The sequence below is a fragment of the Myotis myotis genome, unplaced genomic scaffold (genome assembly GCF_014108235.1).
Source record: "Myotis myotis isolate mMyoMyo1 unplaced genomic scaffold, mMyoMyo1.p scaffold_m19_p_2, whole genome shotgun sequence".
In the NCBI taxonomy this organism is placed as follows: Eukaryota; Metazoa; Chordata; class Mammalia; order Chiroptera; family Vespertilionidae; genus Myotis; species Myotis myotis.
In genome coordinates this window covers 13,622,141-13,646,700 of record NW_023416324.1, presented here as the reverse complement: position 1 = coordinate 13,646,700, position 24,560 = coordinate 13,622,141, and the positions used below count along the sequence as shown (strand labels likewise).

The 24,560-nt window shown below is 51.8% G+C and overlaps 1 protein-coding gene across 6 annotated transcripts; it reads left to right on the top strand.

Annotated features, from left to right (window-relative positions):
* Positions 1-376: 376 nt before the first annotated feature.
* Positions 377-19,760, top strand: IFNLR1 (interferon lambda receptor 1). 6 transcript variants are annotated; one of them, XR_004974173.1, is made up of 8 exons: positions 432-489; positions 4,687-4,810; positions 8,508-8,695; positions 10,462-10,604; positions 13,502-13,661; positions 13,993-14,126; positions 15,390-16,393; positions 17,942-19,760. XR_004974173.1 is itself a non-coding variant. In XM_036350863.1 (8 exons), the coding sequence occupies exons 4-8, from the start codon at positions 8,569-8,571 to the stop codon at positions 16,119-16,121; spliced, it is 1,296 nt and encodes a 431-aa protein (XP_036206756.1). In that variant the 5' UTR covers positions 4,687-4,810; positions 5,218-5,395; positions 5,505-5,631; positions 8,508-8,568; the 3' UTR covers positions 16,122-19,760. The 6 variants fall into 6 exon arrangements, 5 of the variants coding, with proteins under 5 accessions (XP_036206759.1, XP_036206755.1, XP_036206756.1 ...); XM_036350863.1 differs by lacking the exon at positions 432-489 and adding exons at positions 5,218-5,395; positions 5,505-5,631 and having other exon boundaries at positions 15,390-19,760; XM_036350862.1 differs by having other exon boundaries at positions 15,390-19,760.
* Positions 19,761-24,560: the final 4,800 nt, after the last annotated feature.

The window sequence follows — 24,560 nt, the reverse complement described above, 5'->3', positions numbered from 1 at the left end:
AGCATCGGCACATAAAACACGCTCAGATCCTGCAAGGGGGTCCGAGGCGAGGCTAGTTGTTACACTGGCCCTGACCTCTCCTTGGTCCCGTTAAAAATCCCGTCTTGGAATTCCTAACGTTGATGATTAATAATAAACATTTTTCCTCCCCGCATACACCGATTTACGGTCCCCCGAGCCGCACCGCACCCGCACCCCGGGCTCGGGCCAAACAAGCCAAGTGCAGGCGCCGGGGAACCGGGAGCCCCGAGCCGGCAGCGCGAGTCTCGGTCTCCGACGGGGCGCCCCCGGGGGAAGCCCCCGCCGCGTCCCGGCCCTCAAGGGGCGGTCCCTGGGCTCGGCCTCCCATTGGCTGGCAGGCGCGTCACCTGCCCGCCGGTGAACCAGGAGGCGGGACCTGGCCCCTCCGGGGCGGCCGGAGAAGGGCCGACATGACCCGGGCCGGGCCCTGGGCCCTCCTGCTCCTGTACCTGCTGCCGTCCGCTGAAGGTAGGGGCGCGGGAGGGTGCGGGGCCGCGGGGCGCCCTGGGCGAGCGCGTCCACCCTCGGACCCGAGCTCCGAGCAGGGAGGGGCGTGGGCCGAGCCTTCCGGCGGCCGCCCGAGCCCGCGGAGCGCTGGTCGCCTTGCCCGCTCATCAGAGCCTTTGCCGTTCCTTCCCAGGAGAAAGCCACCCGTTTCCGAACGCCAGGGCGGCTGCAGGGGAGCAGGGAAGGCGACAGCCATAAGCCGCTGCATTTGCCCCTAAAGTGCATGTTAATTTCTCCCCGAGTCCTGCCCTCTGCGCCAATTCCGCGCCGGAGCCTCCTAGTGGGGAAGTCGGACCGGCGCCTGCCCGCCCCGCAGTCCTCTCCAGCGGGGTGTCGGGTGCTCCGCCCCCGACTGAGGGACAGGAGCCCCGGTGAGCCGGTGCCCCGAGGGGATCTGTCAGGGCGCCTTCTTGCTGAGCCCCATGGAGGGTAAACAAGGTGGCCGGGTACAAAATACCTGGGGATAGCACCAAACCACCAAGTCCCAACCAGTCCAGGGAGGTGGTCCTGAAATTGTCCCCAGAATGTCTTCCTAGAATTAGACTCACAATTTAAGACCTGGACGGGCCCTTGGACATAATCTAATAATTATATTTAGAGACAACTTTCACCGAGCAGGTTCTTTGTGCTGGGCACCACATTATCCTATTTAAGCTGTACAGCCCCGCCATCTCATTACGTAGATATTATTTTCTCCCTTTTCCGTTGTAGAAAACTGAGGCTCAGAGCAATTAAGGGAATTGCCCAAGAAGGAAGGAGGGCAGAGTGAGACGCAGAACAGGGAAGACAGGCTGCAGCAATCATGGTCGGCTCTGTCTGTGGGTTGGGTGGTTGACCCAGGGCTGTCTACCTACTGAGGTCAGCGCAGGTATGCCCCAGCCCCTGGTGTCTCCAGCAGTGAGTGTCTTTGCAGCTGATGAGGGACAGTGGGAGGGAGGGGAGGAGGGGTCCACTGTCTCCCAGTTTCACTGTCAAACTCAGTACCTTTCTTGCCTAGACCTAACTGAACTTTCCCCGAGAGTTTTATTCATTTTATTAAAAAAATATATGTATTTTTTCTAATTATATTTCTTCATTGATTTCAGAGGAAGGGAGAGGGAGAGAAACATCAATGATAAGAGAGAATCATTGATTGGCTGCCTCCTGCACACCCCCTACTGGGGATCGAGCTTGCAACCTGGGCATGTGCCCTTCACCGAAACCAAACCTGGGACCCTTCAGTCCGCAGGCCAACACTCTATCCACTGAGCCAAACCGACTAGGGCTAAAATATATTTTTATTGATTTCAGAGAAGAAGGGAGAGAGATAAAAACATCAATGATGAGAGAGAATCATTGATTGGCTGCCTCCTGCATGCCCCCTACTGTGGATCACGCCTGAAACCCAGGCATGTACCCTAACTAGGAATCAAACCGTGACCTCCTGGTTCATAGGTTGATGCTCAACCACTGAGCCACACCGGCTGGGCTCCTGAGGGGTTTTTAATTTATGCAACACAAACTGGTGTGATGAGTCAGGGTGAAGTTCAGCTAGATCAGCGGTTCTCAACCTGTGGGTCGCACCCCCTTTGGGGGTTGAATGACCCTTTCACAGGGGTCGCCTAAGACCATCGGAAAACACACATATAATTACATATTGTTTTTGTGATTAATCACTATGCTTTAATTATGTTCAATTTGTAACAATGAAATTGGGGGGTTACCACAACATGAAGAACTGTATTAAAGGGTCGCGGCATTAGGAAGGTTGAGAACCACTGAGCTAGATCCAGGTTCAAATCCTGGCTCCCCAACGAACTAGCTGTGTAGCCTCAAGCAAATGATTCACCATCTGTCTCCCAGCCTAGTGCCCCTCCATGAAAGGGAAATGACACCTACCCCATCTGGTGGTTTGTCCTCAGGATTGATTGAGGTTTGTGTATAAAATGCCAAACCCGTGTCTGGCAGCTGTTGAAAGCTCAAAAAAGGGTAGTTGCTCTAGCTGCTATTTCTCCACTGTGGCCAAGCTCAGACGCTGGCCTCCTGCCAGTCGTCGGCTAGAAAATCCAGGAGCTGGGAGCAGTGGCAGCACCAGCATCCCAGTGATCCATTTCCGACTTGAGGACACTGGCACCCATATTGGGGCCTAAAAGACCAGGGGTAGGGAGCCCAGCTGAGACATCAGTAGAACTGCCCTGACTGTCCCTAATGCCGTTCTGTAACCTGTTCTGTAATCTGTATGGATTTCTGTCCTGGCCCAGGTGGCACTTCAGGGCACTGAATTCTCCATGGGACCAGAGTGCCTGAAGGGCAGGGATGGAGTTGTATTCTTCTTTGAAACCGCTGGAACACAGTCATCAATAGATATTGTTGATCAATAATGGCCCACTGATGTTGGAAGAATAAAGCTGAACGGGTCCCATGAGGAGGCTGTGTGGTCAAGAGCTCAGACTTTGGGGTTGGCTAGGCCTCGATTTGAATTCTGACTCTACAGTTCATTAGCTGAGGGGGCCTCAGTTTCCTCATCCGTAACGGGATGATCACGATTAGTACCAAATGCCTAGGGGAGTGGGGAGGTTTGAAAGAGGAAATGCAGGCAATGTAGTTAACATAGTGCCTGGCACATAGTTAGGACACAACACACATTAGCTGCTAGCATCACCACTTCTTAGAAATGTCCAGGAAGGCTCCCTGGAGGAAGTGACATTTGAATTGAGTCTTTAAAAGATTAGATGATGGCCCTGGCGAGTGTTCTCAGTGGTTACAGCGTTGGCCCACACCCCAAAGGATTGCAGGTTTGATTCCTGGTCGAGGGCCCATACCTGTGTTGTAGGTTCCACCCCCAGCCCTGGTTGGGGCACATGTAGGTGGCAACCCATCAGTGTCTCTCTCTGTGTCTGTCTGTCTGTCTGTCTCTCTCTCTCTCTCTCTGTCTGTCTGTCTCTCCCTCCTTCCCTTCCACTCTCTCTAAAAATCAATAGAAAAAAATATCCTCAGGTGAGAATTAACAAAAATAGATAAATAAAAGATTAGATGCTGAATACCTGGCAGTCAAAGACACCTGGGTTCAGAGGCATCCCCAAGAATTCAGTGGTTCGAGAAGGTCAAGGAGGAGGATTGGAGCAGCCTAAGAGCCTGTGGGGAAGAGGTCGGCTAGATGGCCAGACCAGGCCAAGCTGGGCAGGGCCCCATGTACTATGATAAGGACTGTGGACTTTATTCTGCAGGCAAGGGAAGGGCACGGAACTGGGCAGTTGTGTAATCAGGTGCATATGTCAGAAGAGGGTTAGCAGTGGGAAGGAGGGGAAGTGTCACTGAGACAGTAATGCTTGCTGTTCATGGCTGTTCCCAAAGCGTGCCTGGCATTCCTCAGGAACAGCAAAAAGGCCAGTGTGGCTGGAGAAGAGGAAGCAAGGGGCAGATGAGTGGGTCAGAGAGTGACATGATCTGACTTTCATCTGAACTTCTGCTGTTGTGTGGAGACAAGGTTGGAAGCAGGGAGACCAGGTAGAAGGTCTTCAGAATAATCCAAGTTATCACAGTACTAGAGGCCCCGGGGCACGAAATTTGTGCATTGATAGGGCTGGCCTGGGCCTTCCTTCCCCTGGCTGCCATCTGCTGGCCGGGGCCTTCATTCAATCTGCGCTGCCCCCTGGTGGTCAGCACACGTCAAAGCAAGCAGTCAAACTTCTGGTTAGTCGAACTCCCAAGGGTATAATTTGCATATTTGCCTTTTATTATATAGGATTTATTCAGATATTTATTGTGCATCTACTATGTGCAGGGACCATTGCAGGCAGGCTCTGGGGACGTGGCTGAGAAACAGACAGAGCCCCTGCTCATTGAGACCCTGGAGCTGTTCCCTCCTGTCGTCCAGGAGACCCAGATGGTCCTGCTCTGTGGTCTGCTGGAACCATCAGGTGTCAGAGTGGGCAGGAGCTTCCTCTGAGGGGCAGGTGGGCTGCTAGGCCTGGGGAGGGCACGAGGCTGCAATACAGCCATTCTGGTGTGACTGTCACAGGGATCCTGGTCCCCAGCCTCCACCACGTCCCCCGCGCTTCAGCCACCCAGAGGCTCCTGGTTCCTCAAATTGCCTGCCATACCACTCTTCGGCTCCGAAAGGCCCAAGTCAAGATGAGCCAGGAGCTCCAGGCTTCATGGCCTCTTCCTCCCCCACAGGGAGGGCCCCTCTGGCCCCGCCCCAGAACGTGACGCTGCTCTCCCGGAACTTCGGTGTGTACCTCACTTGGCTCCCAGGGCCCGGCAACCCCCAGAACGTGACCTATCGTGTGGCCTATCAGAGGTAAAGGGGAGCCTCCAGGCTGTGGCTGGGAGGCTGAGGAGGTGGCAGGGGTGGGAGGGGCCTCTTGGGAAAGCTGCTTTCCGCGTGGGCAGCATTTGCCAGCTCTCTGGGTCCCTGGGGAGATGGCATGGCAGGTGCTTGGAGAGGGCACTTGATAAAGGTCTGGAGGTGGGAATGGTGCTGAGTGGAGAGCAGTGCACAGGTGATAGGCCTGCCAGGGGTGAGGGTGGGTCTTTGAGAAAAGTCGGGCTTGGGTGGAGCAATGAGGGCCAGCGATGGAATTGGTGGGGGCCTGGATTCAGGGCTTGGGGCTGTTCGGGCAGGTGAGGGAGGGCAAGTGGGTCTCCTGCAGAGCCCGTGCTGGGCATCAGTAGATGAACACCCTTTTCCCCACGGAACCTGCACAGAGCCTCCTCGCCAGCGTCCTTCCCAGCCTGGCAGGCCAGGCAGCCACTACCCACCCAGAGGTACCTGAAAATGCCAACGGCTTCACCATCGCTGCACACAGACGGGAATCATGGCAGGGTCTCTAGTGGGAGAGTAAGCTGATAAAAGCACACGCTCAGGAGGATGGATCTAGAATCGGTGAGGAGGCGGAGGAGGACCCAGGAAGGGGAGCAAGCTGCTCTGGACTCAGGACCCCTTCCACCTGCTGGGCTGAGCCTCGCATGAGTATTTAGCTTCTTTCTCCCAGTATCACCAGGCAGGCGCTGGGCTTCCCCATTGTAGAGATGAAGAAACAGCTCGGAGAGCTGCCGTGATTTGCCAGAGGAAGCTGGTGATGGAGCCAGAAGAAAATCCCAATCCTGTCTGACCCCAGAGTTTGTGCTCTTCCTATTCCGTCACCATCCCTCTACCCATAGCACCCAGATGGGAGTGACGGGGGCCTGGCTTGGAGGACCGTGTGTGTGTGTGTGTGTGTGTGTGTGTGTGTGTGCTGTTAGGCCCGCCCTGAGGCAATGCATTAACCGTATTTAATCGCGTGGTCCTTTGAGGAAGGAGGCAGTGAGGAGACTGAGGCACCACGCGTGCCTTTTGCTCAGGGTCGCACGGCTGGAAATCGTGGTGCGGGATAAATGGATTAAAGAGCTCCAAGGACCTTTACAATACAATAGTGTCCTTCTTGTTACACTGTTTAAACACCTGCGAGAATTGCAAAATGGTACTATTCTAATGGTACTATTTCTTATTTTGTAGTGGGAATTATTTTATAAAGAGATGCTTTCTTTATAGTATTTGATCTTCAGAGGTACTTTTCAAATCGGCAAGACAGGATCCACGCTTGATTCCCCCCCCCCCCTTTTATTTGCCAGTTTTCAAGATTTGGTTCTCTGTCACCTCCCAAATGGTGATTGATTCATTTATCTTTTTATTATTATGATGAACTCAAGTATTTGAAGGTGTCCGATGGTTTCAATCTGTTGCAACTTATTCTCCTCAGTGAAGCTTGAATTGTCCTATCTTTGGCCAGCGAACGGCTCTTCAAGTTGGCTCCTGAGTCCTTTGAACTTGACCCAGTTGACTTTGACATCTTTTATTGTTATGACAAGATGTTCCAGGCTCGTTTGCACCATTCCTAACCTAAAGCCTGAAATCAGTCACAACCAAGCCCTCTTTATCAAAAGGTTTTCAGCCCCACTCTTGGCATGCTCTCCAGAATGTGCTTTCTCGCTCCCTGCAACCTGCATGCGCTGAGAATTTTTCAAATCTTCAATTTTTAACAGTTTCTTCTATTTATTGCTCTTCTCGCTCCTCGTTTTACTCTAAGCAGAAAGGAGAAACCAGATTACATCTCTCACACTTTACATTGAAATCTCCTCAGCTAAATACCCAAGTTCATCACTGTTAACCTCTACTTTCCGAAAAACACTAGAACGAGATTCAACCATGCTCTTTGCCTCTCTCTCTCTCTCTCTTTTTTTTTTTTTTCTACATGGGGATTTCTACAGGCTTTTGATCCAAACTAGTTATTTATAAAAAGACATGTAAGGGACAGTGGGGAAATCTGAACCCAGACTGAATACTGACATTATGGAATTTTTAGTAATTTTCATAGGTGGATGACAGTTCTGTGGTTTTGCAATTCTTTGCCTCTTTATACCAAGGATCACCTTCCCTTCAGTTTCCAATAAGACGTTCCTCCTTCCCACCTGAGATCTCCCCAGAATCACCTGGAACACCCACATTCCTACCAACAGTCTATTCAAGGCAGTCTCGACTTTTTCCAACGTGCACCCCAAAACTCTTCCAGCCTCTACCCATGACCCAGTAGCAAAACCACTTCCACATTTTTCAATATTTGTTACATTAGCACCCCACTATGGTACCGAAATCTGAGTGCGTTTAACTTAGTTTGCTGGGGCTGCCATAACAAAGTATCATAAACGGGTTGGTGGTGAGGCTTACACAACGGGAATTCGTGTCTCACAGTTCCGGAGGCTGGCAGTCCAAGATCAAGATGCTGGTGTATTTGCTTTCTCCTGAGGCCTCTCTCCTCAGCTTGCAGATGGCCACCTCCCCACCTGGCCTTTTCCCTGAGGTCCCTCCCTCTTCGTTTAAGAATATCAGTCTTCCTGATTTAGGACCCCAACCTTATGAACCAAGTTAACATTAATACCATCTGTAAAGGGCCTGTTTCCAAATACAGTAGCCTCACCTTATTCATGGTTTTGCTTTCTGGTGGTTTCAGTTACCCGAAGTCAACCAAGGTTCAAAAATATTTAATGGAAAATTCCAAAAATAAGCAATTCCTAAGTGTTCAATGGCACGCCATTCTGAGGAGCGTGATGAAATCTGGCAACATCCCACTCCATTCCGGGACATGAATCACCCCCTGATCCAGCATATCTATGCTGTCTACGCTATCCACCTGTCAATCACTTAGTGACCGTCGCAATGATCAGTTTGGTTATCAGAGCTGGAGAGACCACGTTCACATACCTTTTATTATCATGTATTGTTAGAGTTGTCTTACTTTATTACTAGTTATTGTTACTCTCTTACTGTTCCTAATTTGTAAGTTAAACTTTATCAAAGATATGTATGTATAGGAAAAAAGACATATATAGTGTTTGATACTATCAGCAGTTTCAGGCATCTACTGGGGGTCTTGGAACATATCCCCCCTCAGATAAGGGGGGACTACTCTACAGGTTGGGGGTTAGGGCTTCAACAGTGTGGCTTAAGCAGTTTGTTCAGTTTGTTCTATACATGTTCATTAGACCAACTTCCATAATTATTTTGTTCAGGGCCTTGTCTGTCATGCCTTGCTCGTTCCCCAGGAAGAATGCCCAGAGCTCAGGTCCCTTCTGCGGACCTCAGCGTTCTCAGGGGGTTGGAGTCGTGGGCCTGGGTGTCCCCCTCTGACATCCACACAGCAGATGGTCGGTCCATAGGTGCCTGCACGAATAAACCTGTGTGTGGAATAGCAATAGCAATAGCAGCCACCATGACACACGACGGAAGGAGCCTGGGCTCAGGGCTGTTACCTGCACAGGGTCCCAAAGCTGGTGAGGGCCGGAGCCACAGTTCCCACCCACGTGTGTCTCTCCAGAGCCTGAGCTGGAGAGATGGACGGACGGAGGACAGATGGGTGGATGCACGGGTGAAAGATGAGTCATCACTTGTTCTGTAAGTCCCCGGGTCCCAGGCAGTTGAGTCCATGGCCCAATGCTCCTCTGTCTGTTTCCTCCCTCAGCTTTCTAGCAGCCCCTGAACGGTGGCGAAAAGTGGGAAAGTGCACAAGAACCAAGGAGCTGATGTGTTCTCTGATGTGCCTGGAGAAGCAGGACCTGTTCAACAAGTTCAAGGGCCGTGTGCGGGCGGTCTCTCCCAACGCCAAGTCCCCCTGGGTGGAGTCCAAGTACCTGGAGTACCTTTTTGAAGGTAGGTCTGTGGGTAAGGGACTGAGTGGAAGGTTCTCTGTCCAAGAACTTGGCTCAGTGGCACTGCTGTGCAACCGTCTGTCTCCCACTTCCCCTGTCGGGCCCGGGTCCAAGCAGCCTGATTTCATGGCAGGGAGTTAGGGGAGTACCACAACGCCACAGTTCAGCCGGTACCTCCTACTATGATATTTATGGTCTTCTATGGAGCACAGCCTTGATCATGAACCATACAGGCATTTATTATACTAGAAGGAAGCAAGTGGGGATGGAGAGAGGGAGGACAAGAAGGAAAGGCAGATGGGTGGATCAGTGGTTAGCACAGAATCAAGGCTGGCTGCGTAGGGAGGGCTGGAAGGAAGGGGAGGGGGAGGAGAAGTGAACAAACAAATGAAGGAAGGAAAATCAAGAAGGAAAGATATGGGAAGGAAAGAAGGATGGATGGGTGAGTGGAAAAGTAGGCTGATTGGCTAGAAAGGATGGATGGGAAGGAAGGAATGTTGGCTGGGAAGGAAAGATGTGGAGGCAGGAACAGGGGCTGTTCTGCTAGAACAGTGGCTCTCAACCTTGGCTGCACATTAGAATCACCTGGGAATCTTTTTAAAATCCTGATTTCTGGGCCTCATCCTCTGGAAATTCTGTTTCTTTGTTACTGATGTTGTGGCCTCACCCCATAACAAAGAAACAGAATTTCCAGAGGATGAGGCCCAGAAATCAGGATTTTAAAAAGATTCCCAGGTGATTCTAATGTGCAGCAAGGCTGAGAACCACTGTGCTAGCAGAACGACGGATGAACCACTGAATGGTTGGATAGATAGAAATGGAGGGAACGATTCAGAGAGGAGATGGCCTTTTTTTTTTTTTTTTTAGTTACTTTTTTGCCTCCTCCTCCCTGAAGCACTCCTGATTTTCCTTCAGCACACCCTAAGCCCAAATGGCCCTTCCTGCCTTGTTCTGCCCTCCACTGTGGCCCTGGTCACTTTCTCTGTTCAGTTTTGGTAGTTTTCATATTTCATTTCCCCCTAATTCCTTTCAGTTCCTGCAGGGCAGGACCCATGGAGGCCTCACCTCCCTATTCCCCTCAGCTCCTTGCCCAGAGCATAGTACATAGTCACTATACCCTAGACCAGTGATGGCGAACCTTTTGAGCTCGGCGTGTCAGCATTTTGAAAAACCCTAACTTAACTCTGGTGCCGTGTCACATATAGAAATTTTTTGATATTTGCAACCATAGTAAAACAAAGACTTATATTTTTGATATTTACTTTATATATTTAAATGCCATTTAACAAAGAAAAATCAACCAAAAAAATGAGTTCGCATGTCACCTCTGCCACGCGTGTCACAGGTTCGCCATCACTGCCCTAGACTCTGACCTGCAGCACTGTGAGATACTAGATGTGGGTTGTTTTAAGCCACTAAGTGTGTGGTGCTGTGTTAGAGCAGCCATAGAAAACTAATACGTAAGGGCAGGATTCTGGCAGGCCAGTGGTATGTGAGGGTACAAGGGACAACATGAATAAAGGCAGGTTAACTGTGAGCGTGGCCTGGTCATTTCACCTCTCTAAGCCTCAGTTTTCCCTTCTTTAAAATGGGACTAGTGATATCCCCTCCAAGGCTTAAATAAAATGGCCGGGAGGCTCCTGATTCCCGGTTCCCCTTTCCAGGACAGCTCTCTGGGCTGGGCGAGGAGCAGGCTCACCTGGAGGCGGGGCAATGGGCGCACCGTAGCCCCAGAGGGTCCTGACAAGTCCTGTTCTGTTTCTGCAGTGGAGCCAGCCCCACCTGTCCTGGCAGTCACTCAGACAGAGGAGGTCCTGAAGGTCAATGCTACCTACCAGCTGCCCCCCTGCATGCCTCTGTCAGATCTGAAGTATGAGGTGGATTTCTGGAAGGAGGGGACTGGGAACAAGGTAGGTGCCCCTTTCCTGCCCCCTACTTGTGCCCCCTTCCTCCACAGCCCTACCAAACCTCGGTGCTCCTCACCTTCCCAGCCTCCTACCTGCACGCCTCCTCCAGGAAGCCTTCCCACATACCCTTCACTCTTGGCATATCCCTGCCCTTCTCCACCTAAGAGGCCAAGTACAGGGCATCCTGTCCCTGTGCCTTATAGGTGCTAACAGCACAGGCATTTTCTAACTAATATATTTTTTTAATTATGAAACCTATTGGGGTTTGTTTTTGGTTTTTTTACAATAAAATCTGATTGAACTATGGTGAGCTACAGGAGGCCTGCTTGCCCAGTCACTGGGTTCATTATAGAAAAGTCAGAAAATACACATGAGCTCTACAGGGAAAACCGAAAGTATCAGAGATGGCCACAAATAAGTCTTTGGTACCGATCCAGTTTCAGACTTGTTTTCTGTGGGTGCGCGTGTGTCTGTCGGTATTTATTTATGGCAGGGTTGGCAAACTTTTTTTGTAACGGGCCAGATGTAAACATTTGTGGCTTTGCAGACCCTGGAGCCCAGCGGTCGTCAACCTTTCGGACCTCGCGGACCACCAGTTGGCGACCGCTGCTCTAGTCTGTCACCGCTACTTGGCTCTGCATCTGTAACACAAAAGGAACCAGAGACAATATGTAAATGCACAGGCTTAGGTGGTTTCCAGTGTCGCTTTTTAAAAAGCTGGCAGCCAGGCCTGCCCCCAGGCTGTATAGCTGACTGACCCCATCCTTACTCAGTTTTTCTTTCACTGAACCAGCAGTCACACTCCTGGCCTCCTGCATCCTCTGGTTCCCAGGATGTACACCACTTGAGGTGGTCCATGCCTTCGAGAACCTTACAAATACCCTGGACCAGTGGCCGGCAAACCGCGGCTCGCGAGCCACATGCGGCTCTTTGGCCCCTTGAGTGTGGCTCTTCCACAAAATACCACGTGCGGGCGCCCACGTACAGTGTGATTGAAACTTCGTGGCCCCCGTGCAGAAGTCGGTTTTCGGAAAGGAGACAGACGAAACAAGTATACAAGACGAGTGTGGATGGGAGAGTTGGGAGGGGTCGACCTCAGCGAACGTACCTCAATCAGATTGAGGACTGCCGGGAGCCGGTCCATGCTTGCTGTTTCAAGGGACCTGGCATATATGGCATACTGTTCTTAATATGTTTGCTCACCTTCTTGGCACTATGTGTTTTAACCAAGGTCTCTGAGAAAGGTTGTTTCCCCAGGTAGGGATTTTCCCCTGAAGTTAGGGAGGGAATAAAACCTCTTAACTAGTGCCAGGTGGGTAATTAATCACTTTAACTACGAACAATCATGCTTAAGCTACATAATCTTTACTCCCTGGAATGGAGATAAGAAACGCCCTAACCTTTGTAATAGAGATTGATAGGATTGAATCAACTGGTATAAATACAGATGTAACAAGACAGCAGGACACAGAACTCAGAACGAAGAAGACAGAACTCAGAAGAAGGAACCTACACAGACAGAAGAACTTCGCTGGAGAGAACATGGCAAAAGATCCTGCACTGAACCTGACTACAGAAATTGGCAAGAGAACCTGACTAGAACCTGGTAACTGAACCTGGCTGGAGAACCTAGCAAGACAACATGGACACAGAACCTGGCTGCAGATCCTAAGCAGAACTTCGCTGGAGATCCAGACCAGAACTTGGCTGGAGATCCTGGCTAGAGAAACTGACTGGGCTGCTGATCAACTGAACGCTGTCTCCATGTCCTTCCTTCTTCGCTGACTCCATCCACACCTTTGGGGACCCCTGGACCTGCTGGGGCCGGACCCCGGCAGAGGACGTTTTTAGCAGAGGCCAGCTTAGGAGTACCCTCATTAAGTTAATAACAATGTACCTACCTATATAGTTTCAGTTTAAAAATTTGGCTCTCAACAGAAATTTCAATCGTTGTACTGTTGATATTTGGCTCTGTTGACTGAGTTTGCCGACCACTGCCCTAGACCGGTACTCTCCAATAGAAATGTAATGCAGCCCTGGCCGGTGTGGCTCAGGTGGTTGGGCATCATCCCGTGCACCAAAAGGTCGCCAGTTCAATTCCTGTCAGGCCACATGTCTGGATTATGGGCTCTATCCCTGGTAGAGGGTGAGCAGGAGGCAGCCCATAGATGTTCCACTCTCGCATTGATGTTTCTCTCCCTCTCCCCTATCTCAAAAATCAAAAAATATATATTTTTTAAAAGAAATGTAATGCAAGCCTAATGTGTAATTTTGAATGTTCCTTGTTAAATTAAATAAAAAGAAACAGGTGAATTTAATTTTCATTATATACTTCATTCAATAGAATGTTATCGTTTCAACATGTAATTAATATAAAAGTTATTGAGATATTTGACATTCTTCTTCCTTTAGTCTTGGAAAGCTGATGTGTATTTTATGCTCAGAGTCCATCCCAGTTTGGACTGGCCACACTTCAGGTGCTCAGGAGCCACATGTGGCCAGTGGCTACTGCATTGGATGGGCACTCAAGAGTTTTCTGTGTCTGTGATGGCAGAATGATGCCCCCTAAATAAGTTGGGATGCCCTTGGGACAGGAAGTCTGAGGGATATGCCCCTCAAAGTGAAGGCCAGCAGTCCCTGGGCAGGGGGCTGGGGGTCGGGGGCAGGGAGTGATCCTGAATGGCAGGGGTGCTTTTGAACCCAGACCATCTCTACCTCGAGACCATCTCTAACTCAGCAGAAAATAAGCCAGATAGTTCTGGGAAGTGCTTCTTGAACACTTGAACTTGATTGCAGGAAAAGAAGTTGCAAGATCCCAGCTGCCAACCCCACCCCATCCTGGCTGTGCAGAGCCAGTTCCCACAACAGGTCTGCTCACCTCTGCTTCTTTCTCCAAACAGACCCGATTTCCAGCCACTCCCCATGGCCAGCCAGTCCAGATCCCCCTCCAGGCGGATGCCAGTGGATACCACTGCCTCAGCGCCAGAACCATCTACACCTGCGGGGACCCTAAATACAGCGAGTTCTCCAAGCCCACCTGCTTCTCCCTGGGGACCCTCGGTGGGTGCAACGTGGTACAGCCTCGAGGACTTTCCCTGAGCGTCCGGATCTTCATAATGTGGTGGTTAGGGTGCATGTGTCAGACAGGCTCACCTCGATTAAAACCCCGGCCCTACCACACTCACTGTGTGTCTTTGGGCAGCTTCCCTAACCTCTCTGAATCTTGGTTTCCACAGTCAGGAGCATGAATTTATTCTTATGAGGACTGAGACTAGGATGAGGTATGAAAAAATAAATAAATAGGATTGTGTGTGTATGTGAAGCCCCCAGGACGGATGCAGTCGGTAAACCGGAGCCGTTGTTGCTTCTTCATCCTGATTATTTTTCCTAGGAGTCCACTGGGCATTCCTGGTGCTACTACCACTTCTGCTGCCGCTGCTGTTGGTTATTGCCACGGGCTGTGTGATCTGGAGGAGCTTCAGAGGGAACCCCTGGTTTCAGCGGGCAAAGATGCCACAGGCTCTGGTACGGCAAATCTGGGCATGTGCACCTGAGGGGGGAGGGTTGTTGAAGAGCAAGGGAGTGGGGCTAGACTTAGCGGTAGTTCAGACAGATGAGCAAGGTGGCCCAGACTGCAGAACATCCTTCCTTTGTATCTAAATTTCCACTATTAGTAATTCATTCCTTTGGCGCCAAATTCAAATACCTGGGAGGGAGAAGTGTCTACAGTCCCTGTGAGTTAAGTAATTGCATCTCTGCTCAGGATTTGTCAGGTGCCGAGAGCAGAACCCCCAGCCTTGGGACTCAGGAGAGATGCCCAAAAGGGGCGGGGGGGGGGGGGGCACGGGTAGGAAAAGGTGCCAAAAGGGGAAGACTTAGAAGGGTCCCAACACCTAGTTCACAGTCTACCCCAGGTGAGTCTGGCCCAGGCCGACCCTGGAGTTCCCTCACTGTCTGCTGGCTCACTCCCTTCGCATGTGGAGGCCACGCAGGCAGGGGAAGCCTGGAGAGGTCAGGTGGGTCGGACTCATGCAGGAAGCTGGGCCATAGGTGAGGCTCAGTGGGCACTGGGCTGGTGGGATGAATTCTGAGTGTCCCTACCATGTGGGAGAGACTATTTTTTTAATCCTCACCTGAGGAGTAAGGATATTTTCCCATTGATTTTTAGAGAGAGTGGAAGGGAGGGAGTAGGGGGGGAGAGAGAGAGAGAGAGAGACAGGAACATCGATGTGAGAGAGACACATCAATTGGTTGCCTCCCACATGTGCCCTGACTAGGGGTGGGGATCAAACCTGCAACCCAGGTAGGTGCCCTCACCAGGAATCACACCTGTGACTCTCCGGTGTGCAAGCCAATGCTCTAACCACTGAGCAATGCCAGCCAGAGCAGGGAGGGAGTATTTCTAAAGTTCCTTTCAGCAGCTAGCACCTGCATCCTGGGGGCTGTCTCTCGCCTCTGGTGTCTACCCAGCCCATGCACGTGGCAGGCTGCAAGTGCCAGGGAGGTGGCACTGCCTCCACCCCTCCCACCCTCACCTCATGGCACTGTACTGGCTGCCTGAGTCCCAGCAGGGTTATGCTGTAGCTGCCTTAGATGTCACCTGCCTGGTAACACCCATCGTTATCCCACCCATGTCTCATATGCCCACTCCCTGTTGGCCTTTCCTGGGATCTCTTCCCAGAGAAACGATGTCCATGGGCATCCTTGTCTCAGGGTCCATCCCGGTTAGAGCAGTCATGCTTCGGGAAAGCCTGACCTTCTGCTCTTGTCTCCCCTCCCGCAAATCAGGACTTTTCTGGACACAGATACCCCGTGGCAACCTTTCAGCCCAGTGGCCCAGAGTCCCTGGAGGACTTGACCCTCTGTCCCCAAAAGGAACTGACCAGAAGGGTCAGACTGACCCCTAGAGTCAGGGCCCCAGCCAGCATTCAGGCCGGATCAGAGGACGACGATGAGGAGGACGACGACGCAGACAGTGTCACCGTCCAGCCCTACATTGTGCCCCGTGGTTTCCTGGAGCAGGAGCACCAGACCCCAGGGCACTCGGAGGCGGGGGTCCAGGTCGAAGGCTGTCCTGCTTGCGATTCTTCAGACGGAAGCTGGGCCAGCACTGGCGGCTCCTCCCTCCTGGAGGAGGCTGGGTCCTCTGGCTATTTGGCCAAGAAGGGGCCGGGCCGAGGGCTGGGTAGGAGCAGGTGTCCGGAGCCTCTTCCAGGCCCCGAATTCTCCAAGGACTTGGGTTCCCTGGAAGAGCTCCAGAGAAACAGCACCTCCTGGGCCAGCTGGGGCTCCCCCTCACCGAGGCCGGATCTGGTCCCCGGGGAGCCTCCAGTTTCTCTTCGGACACTGACCGTCGCCTTGGACAGCAATGCCGAGGAGGAGGAGGAGGAGGAGGAGGAGGAGGAAGAGGATGGAGAGGAATCAGAAATTGAGGACAGTGGTGCTGGGAGCTGGGGGGCCGACAGCCTCCAGAGGACTGGAGCCAGGAGTAGGACGCTGGGGCATTACATGGCCAGGTGAGCTGTCCCCCAGCTTCCTGCCGAATCCGGTGCTGCTGAGCTTCCCAGGGGCCCAAGACGCCACAGAGACTTGAGGCCTGGGAGCATGGTCCTGGGGCAGCCATTGTTCTTGCAGCGCTTCCAGAACCCCAGCTAGAGGCTGTCAGTCGGCCTGAGTAGTAAGAAGCCACCCCATCCTGTGGCCCACCTGCCCTGGGCTGAGCCACAAGAGGACTGGAGAAAAGGATGGGCTCAGGTCAGGTCACCCCGCTGTCCCTGGACAACACGAAACAGGTGAGACCAGGTCAGGGGGCATCAAGGGCTGACACCACCAGGGCCATCTGGGCTCGGGAGAGGACATTCGGAGGCTCAGCTGTGTCAGAGCCTCCTGCCTTCCTCTGGCGCCTTCCTCCCCGAGGCTTGGCCTCCTGACTAATGAGTCCCCCCTGGGGCGGGCCCCCAAGAGGAAAAGTCCAGTTGGCAGAGGGTGTTGGAGGGGAAGGGAAAGGGTGGCCGTCATTCACATCCCAGGCTCCAGCCGTGGAGAATGCTCTAGGCTTACCGTCAGGCAGACCAGGGTCCAAATCCCGGTTCTGCCACTTCCTGGTTGTGTGACCTTGAGTAAGCCACTCTCCTTCTCCTGGATTCCTCATCGACGACTCCCACCTGGGGTGAGAGCGAGGTGTGCAACACGGTGGCGCTCTCTCTTCTCGGTGGCTGGGGGACTCTCCATCTGCCCAGGCTCTGAGACCTCTGGGCACCTCCCACCTGCGACCCTTGGACTCAGAGCACCTGGGAGTCTTCACCTCTTAGCTTGTCCAACCTCTCATCTACCTCATGTCTTCCACCTTCACTGTCTCTACCGCCAGGTCAGGGAATGGAGTTCTCAGAAGCCAGAAGCCAGCCAAGGGGGACCTCCCTCTGCCCAGTAAAAAGCCAAGTGGCCCATCTTCCAGGGGGTCTGATTTGTTGGGGTGGGGCAGCAACCTGGCAGGGAGTTGGCCTCGTGGGCTGTGATCCCTGTTGCGGACAGCACTTTGGTGACCATTGTGGTTATAACAAGTCCCATTTTCCTTCTAGTTACGGAGAACCGTCTGGAAACAGGTTGTTACTGGGGGTAGTGATGGGTGTTCACTTTGTTAACTGACACCCAGCAGTATATGGATGAGCATGGATGAGTATTCACCCAGAGAGAACAAGATTTTGTTAGAAGAAGCTGAAATGTTGACTTACTGTGTTTGTCCCCAGGGGTGAGATCTTTGGTGTCTGGCCAGCTGGTCCAACCCCTGTTATCTTGGCCATGTCGGCAAAGTGCTGAGGTCACAGCCAGGATTTCCAAGGGGCACGAAGCTGGCAGGAGGCCTTCGCTGCTGGGACTCGCCCACATACACACACGCGTGTACACATGTGTGCATTTCTGTGGGGTGGAAGCTTGTCCACCATGCTGAGCATGGAGCGGGGAGAATAAACTGAAGCCCTGTTGCTGGGTGAGGCTGGACTCAGGGCCAGTTCCCAGGCAAATGCCCAGACTAAGGCTAACGTTCTTTCTGATTCACTGATCCGATCCCCGGCTTCCCCTAATCTGCTGTGTGTTCCTTTCAGCGTGTTCTATATTAGCGCTCTGTCATTCTTTATTTCTGACTGGTCTTTTTCCGTCGTTACCATATCTTTTCTCGTGCTGTTGAGCATCTTTGCCATCATTATTCTAAACTCTACATCTGATGTATTTCCTATCTCCGTTGCGTTTCGCTCTTCTGGAGAATGCTCTTGTTCTTTCATTTGGGGGTTGATTTTTTGTCTCCCCATTTTGGCTGCCTGTTTGGGTTTGCATCTGTGTATTAGGTGGATCTGCTATGACTCCCAATGTCTAGTGCAGGACAACGTCAGACGCTGTTTGTGACTGGCCCTGAGTCCCGTTTGAAGCTATCAGCAATCCACAGCCTGTGGCTCCCTCTGCTGGGGCTGGGTGCCTTTGGAAAGGACCGAGATGCGCACCAAGGTCTGCTTTTCCTAGCCCCTGGCCCAAAGAAGATCAGGCAAAGACTCAAAGCCTCTGGACATCCTCCTCTGTCTGCAGTCTGATTTTTATTCTCAGAGTCTTAAGAGGGTGCCTGCATTTCCAGTCGCCTTTCACAGCCAGGTGTTATATGGGCACCTTTCTCAGTTCAGGTGCTCTGGGCTGGGGAGCCCAGCTTGGGGCTTAGACCCCAGCGCTCTCAGTGGGAGCCCCCCACAGGTGAGACATCCCCCCGGAACTTCAGCTGCTGTCTGTGGGCGCCCGGCCAGCCCTCTCGCTTCTCCGCCCCTCCTGTCACTCTCTATGCGGTCTCCACTTTCTGTCCTTGGTTTTTCTGTAGTTTACTTATATTTCCAGTTTGGCCCACTTACTCCGCCACCGTTTTTAATCTCCGATCAATTCTGATGTTCTTCCAACCCACTGGAGCCGCTTCATGAAGGAAAACTTCATGAAGTGTTTTGTGTGGTTTTTTTTTTAAAAAAAAAACTAAGAGCTATGATCACTCTGGTGTAGGAATTACTTTATCTCCATTATTAAAACTTGGTTTATAAGCTTTTTTTTCCCTCAAAGTTTAATTTCAGAGATAAGTTGAGTTTTTTAGTAATTCTAAATGTCAGCTCCTTTTAGACATTAAATCATTAAAAACTGTGGGAAACATTAGGAAAGAGCATGATAAACAATATAGTAACCTGTCAGGTGTGCTCAGCACTTCACTGTTTGCAAAGCCCTTTCCCATACACAGCCCAGGGCTCGCTCAAGGGCAGCAGGCAAAGAACCTGACGCCTCGGGTGAAAGCAGCATGACCACCCTTCAGAGCACGGTTGACTTTTAAAAGTATATATTGACCATGTCATTCATTTTTTAAAAAATATATTTTTATTGATTTCAGAGAGGAAGGAAGAGGCAGGGAGAGAATAACATCAATGATGAGAGAGAACCATTGATTGGCTGCCTCCTGCACGCCCCCTACTGGGATCGAGCCCGCAACCTGGCATGTGCCCTGACCAGGAATCAACTGTGACCTCCTGGTTCATGGGTTGACATGCCAGCCTTGGCTCTTGAAGGAGTGAATCCCCCCCCAAAACTTCAGTCATACCTCAGAATCCGTGGGGGATTGGTTCCAGGACACCCCCTCCCCTCGCCCACACACACACACACACACACACACACACACGCACATGGATACCAAAATCCACACATGTTCTAACCCCTTATAATATAACAGTGCATATAGTCGGCCCTCTGCATCCATGAATTCCCAACCATGGATCAAAAATATTGTTTTCCGTCCACATTTGGTTGAATTTGTGGATGCAAAACCCAGGGATACGGAGGACCGATTGTATACAGGGGTGGGCAAAAGTAGGTTTACTGTGGCAATGCAATAAATAATAATACAAGAACAAATTCTGTGTTTTGCGGACTCAAAATTGTATTTACTGGAAAAAAAAAAATCTGTGTAAATGGACCTGTGCTGTTCAAACTTGTGTTGTTCAAGGGTCACCTGTACTGAGCTTATATATTATTCTTAGATTTTTGTATTTATTTCTAATTTTCTATGTTTATATCATATTTAAATAAGGTCTTAATGCTTTTTAGTATCCTGTTTTAAATAAAGAGCTCTATTTTTTGGAGAAAAAGGCAGAATTGAATAGAAAAACGTGTGCTCTTATTTCTCAAAGGCTCCTCATCTAGCTGTTTGGACTACAAGGGTCGTGGGTTGGGTCCAATAAGAGACCAAGATTTCGGGGTACAAAGCTCTGCTGTCATCCCAGAAAGCATCCTTAGGGGTGATGGGAAGCCAGACAGAGGAAGGGCAGCCAGTCCTGGTGCATAGTCCAATAGGTCCCTGCCCCGGGCCACTGGGACCCAGTCCCCCTAAGGGGCGTTGGGAGTTCAGTGTGCGCCCTGCAGGTCTGTCTGCCAGGGGCAGGAGCTGGGGAATTTATCTACAGACTCCCTCCCGCAGAGTTGCAGGTACTTGCAGTTGGAATCCATCAAGGTGGGTGCACGAGAAAGGTGAATGCCATGGGGGAGGGGGTGGGACACCCACATCACCTGCTACAGTGAGGCCAGAGCTGTACCCACACCCTCGCAGCTCACCCTTTTGCAACTCTGGTCCATGGAAGGATACAGAACAGCCTCAGCGGCTGGCTGATGAGGTTCTCCCGGCCTCCAGCCCTTCTATCAGGCCACCTATAACTGCCCGGCATGGTCTTACAGGTTGTCACCTTTTACAGGCGCTAGACCCAAGCTGGGCTGGCCCTGGATCAGGCTCCAGCCTACTGCTGCCCCACTTTCCATTCCGAGAAACGGGAAAATCCAGTGTGCAGAAGAGACAAGAATGAGGCCACCACGCCAGCTGCCGAGATGAGATGATAAGCCCTGGTTCTGATCCATTCCTGCGGCCCAGTGGCAGCCCCGTCCGTCCTCATCATCTTCCCTGCCTGCTAGTGTTAAGCCATCTCCCAGGACCTTCTATGACTGACAACCAAACACCCTTGCCAATTCACATTACGTGCATTTTGCAGCTTGTGGTCTTGTTGGGGCATTGCCCCCTTGAATGGATGCGCGCGCAGTAGGTCCTTTCCAGAAAACAGGGCAGAACTCCTCTTCAGGTGACCCCCACCTGCCTCCCCCTGCCCTCTGATGCCAGGTCACCTTTGAGCTTCTCTGGGCCTGTTGGTGGCCAGCTGCTGGTCAGTGAGGGCGGCAAGGGCTGCCGATTGCACAGGGCAGCTGGTTTGGGAAATGGATGCCACATCCTGAGGACTCCTTTAGGGAGGGACTGTTTTGCTCCTGGCACAGCACCTGGCCCAGGTGGAAGCTTGGGAAGGAAGGAAGGAAGGAAGGAAGGAAGGAAGGAAGGAAGGAAGGAAGGAAGGAAGGAAGGAGGAAGGGAGGGAGGGAGGGAGGGAAGGAGGGAGGGAGGGAGGGAGGGACTAAGAATTGGAGTCCCTAAGGAGCTGGCCATGGCTAACTTACATTGCTATATGACTGACTGGAATGATAAGAGGGCCAGAGATCTTGCATGAGATGATCCCATCCCAGATCTCAAATTCCTGTTGCATGTGGATGACTGCTCTTCCTCAACCGGGCTTCTGGTGGGAGGTGAGGGGATCAGTGCTGCTCAGGGAGGAAAATGGTGAGGGAGGGGGCAGGAGCGGACAGCACCTAATCCCCTGATGTAACTCTGTTTCCCGTTTGATTTAGCACTTGGCCAATGGCTGCTTGCTTCCCTCTTCCCTGAGCTCATTGCTGTGTGCACAATATGATAGAAGGTGGGGGAGGGGGGAGACAGGCCAGAAGTTACATCTATATTTAAGTGGGTGAGTCAGTTCCATGAGTCAGTTACTCAAGAGATACTGGTTGGCACCAGGAGCCATTCCAGCCCAGGGAGCCCCACCTCTTGTTATGTGATGACACAGGATACAGAGGTGACAGCTCCCTATTAATTGTCAAGTCTCCCCGCCCCCCCTTCACACCTCTCTAGTGGGTTTGGAGGAGAAGGGGTGATCCCAGGGAGGAATGTCTCGGGGTACACTGTTGTGGTGGGCAAAACCGCCAGCTGGTGGTGGGAGGCCCCCTCTGAGGTCAACGCCTCCAGGGTAGTCTCGTGGGTTTTTTTCCTCTGCATTCCCCCCTCCCCAAGCCTCAGGCCACTAAGTGGATCATCTTGGAAGCCAGGTTCCAACGGGGCTCAGAATCCCACTCCACGCCCATCTCTGAGGCTTCGTGGGATGCCCCTCCTCTGAATAACCCTTAGCCAACCTCCAGCCTGAACTGGAGGCCTTGCCGCACTCCTCTGTCCTGGAATTCGGCCGCAGACACTGATGTCGACTGGAACTTCTAAGGGAACATTTATCACTGTCCTCACTGGCCCCTCCCGCTGTCCCCATCCCCACACCCAGGAGTCTGGGGTTTTGCGAAGCTTTCAAGGGACCTCTGTCGGTCCTCGTCCTTGTCCTCGTGTTGTAACAGGAGACTCAGGAAGTGTCCTCCGACACATCAGCTAGTTTAACCCTCCCAGCAGCCCTGAGCAGACGACCACTTCCCTTTTGTGGATGAGAAAGCTGAGAGTGAAAGGTTAAGCGACCTACACACTGTGGGCAAGTGAGTGGCAGAGCTAGGATTCAAAGCTGGGTCTGTCTGCCCACTTCCTGGCTCGCAGGGGCCCTGTGAAACGGCTCCCCCAATCCTGGCGTGAGACGAGGACCTTCTTAATGCTTTTAGGAAGCATGGTCTTATAAGCATGTAATAAGCTTCAAGAATTCTTTCCCTGAGAGAGAGCTGAAATTATACGCAGAGTCAGTAACTGCTGAGTGAGTTTGCGTTTGTGTGGTCGACAACAGCTGCGAAGGGAACTCCGCGATGTCAGGGGAGGTTTTTCAATCCCAAGTGACATAGAAGCAGAGGCCGTTCAAGTTCCAAGGGCCCTTAGAGGACTTCTAGGCCAAGCCGCCTTTTCAGACAGAGAAACAAAGGCCCAGAGAGGCGACAAGACCTATTCAAGGTCACCTGGAGTCAGGTGCAGGGTAAGGACAAGACCTAGGACCCCAACCTGGAGCAACCAGGTCGTGTCCCTGATGACCCAGCCCAGGCTCGGAGACTCCAAAGTGAGTCCGGTTCTCAGGCTTGTCTCCAAAAAGAGGCTATGGGGTGGGCTGCCAAAGCTTCGTTCCTTGCTCTTCCCACCCGTGAACGACCAGGGACCGCCTTCAGCTCTCTCACTGCTGGGCCCTGACCACAGAGACAGCAGAGCTGTCCCCCGCCCCAAAGCACACCCACGGGCTAGTGATGTTCTTGCTTCTGCAGAACAGGTTCTGGAGTCCCTGCGTGTTGAAAGAAGGGACGGTAGCAGGTCACATTCCTGAGCATCTGTCGTTTTAGGATGTGCTTTTTCTACAGCTTAGGGGTGTTCCACAGCCAAGATGGAAGCTGGCCAGCTCACCCCAGCTCACTCATCCAGTCAACAGACACGACCAGGTCCCTGCTCTGTGCCAGCTCGTGGTGGGTGCTGAGATGTCAAGGAAAGCAAGTTATATACTTTGTCCCCATAATCAATGAGGGGGGTGGGGGGGAGATAATATGGTGCAACAACACACACTAGGATGAGGGAGGGATGGAGGCTATGGGAGCACAGAGTGGGGCTCCTAACCCACCCAGGGGAGTGGCTCACATAGGCCCGGCTTCCTGCAGGAAGTGAATCTGAGAAGAGGTCTGAAGAAGGAACAAGAACGAGGCGGCAAAACAGGAGGCGGAGAGGCTATTCTGTGCCCCGGGTACAGCTTGTACAAAGGCTCGGAGGCAAGACCGTGCAATGCGTGTTGGAGAAAACAGGTGCATTTCCCCGGCAGTCCAGCCAGAGAGAATCAGCAGGTGCATCTGCCGCTATCAAGGCCAATTCCACATGGCGATGCTGTAAGTTCTCTATGCGCAGCCACGTGGAGGACACAGAGAAACACAAGGGGTGCTCTTCAGAGAATAAAGTGGTCCAGGGACCATCTCCCAGTGTCACGGCCTCTCCCTGAATACCCCCAGCAACCAAGAGCAGCCCATCTTCAAGTCAGCCACACCATCAGAGCAAGAGCTATTTCCTTAAACCCAAGGAAACGTGCCTCTTCGTTTGTCCCCTCCCAGTCCCCCTGGTTTTCCTGTTTAGAGGTGGTTACCCAGAGGGGGACGAGACCCTTCTCCCTGCAACAGCCCCTCTGGTATTTGAAGATGGTCCTCTTGTCCCACCTTGCCCTGACTGGAGTCTCTCCTTTCCAATCTTAAACAGGAGCACAACTGAGGAATAACATTGGAAAATGCTGAAGGTGCGGTGGATTAGAGTTCTAGAAGGATTTTTAAAGTGACAGTGTGATGGCTGGAGTTGTCACAGCACCTTGCAGCAAGAGAACCCATCCCCAGGGACTTGGAAGGAGAGGGAGTTTGGCTAAGGGAGAGGAAATGGTATTCCAGGAGCGGGGTGCAGCCCATGCAAAGGCACTTGTTTTTCTTTAAATTACAGTTCACATTCAATTATATATATAAATATATATATAATCTCCATTGATTTCAGAGAGGAAGGGAGAGGAGAGAGAGATGGAAACATCAATGATGAAAGAGAATCATTGATTAGCTGCCTCTTCCACGCCCCCTACTGGGGACCAAGCCAGCAACCCAGGCATGTGCCCTTGACCAGAATTGAACCGGGGACCCCTCAGTCTGCAGGCCAACACTCTATCCACTGAGCCAAACCGGCCAGGGCTTCAATGTTATTTTGTATTAGTTTCTGTGGACAGCTCAGTGACCAGACAATCGTACACTTCACAAAGGCTCTTCTTCAATGGCTGTTTGTTTTGTTCATTGATCTTGCTCCTCCTTAATACAAAATATTTCCTAGAAAAACTTCAGAAAATGCAGATGAGCCCAGGAAAGGAAATAAAAATCACCTGCAAT

Coding starts and splice junctions, on each gene's coding strand:
- IFNLR1 (XM_036350862.1), top strand. CDS start 432: ATGACCCGGGCCGGGCCCTGGGCCCTCCTGCTCCTGTACCTGCTGCCG. Junction 490..4,686: donor CCTGCTGCCGTCCGCTGAAG/GTAGGGGCGCGG, acceptor CCTCCCCCACAG/GGAGGGCCCCTCTGGCCCCG. Junction 4,811..8,507: donor TATCGTGTGGCCTATCAGAG/GTAAAGGGGAGC, acceptor TTCCTCCCTCAG/CTTTCTAGCAGCCCCTGAAC.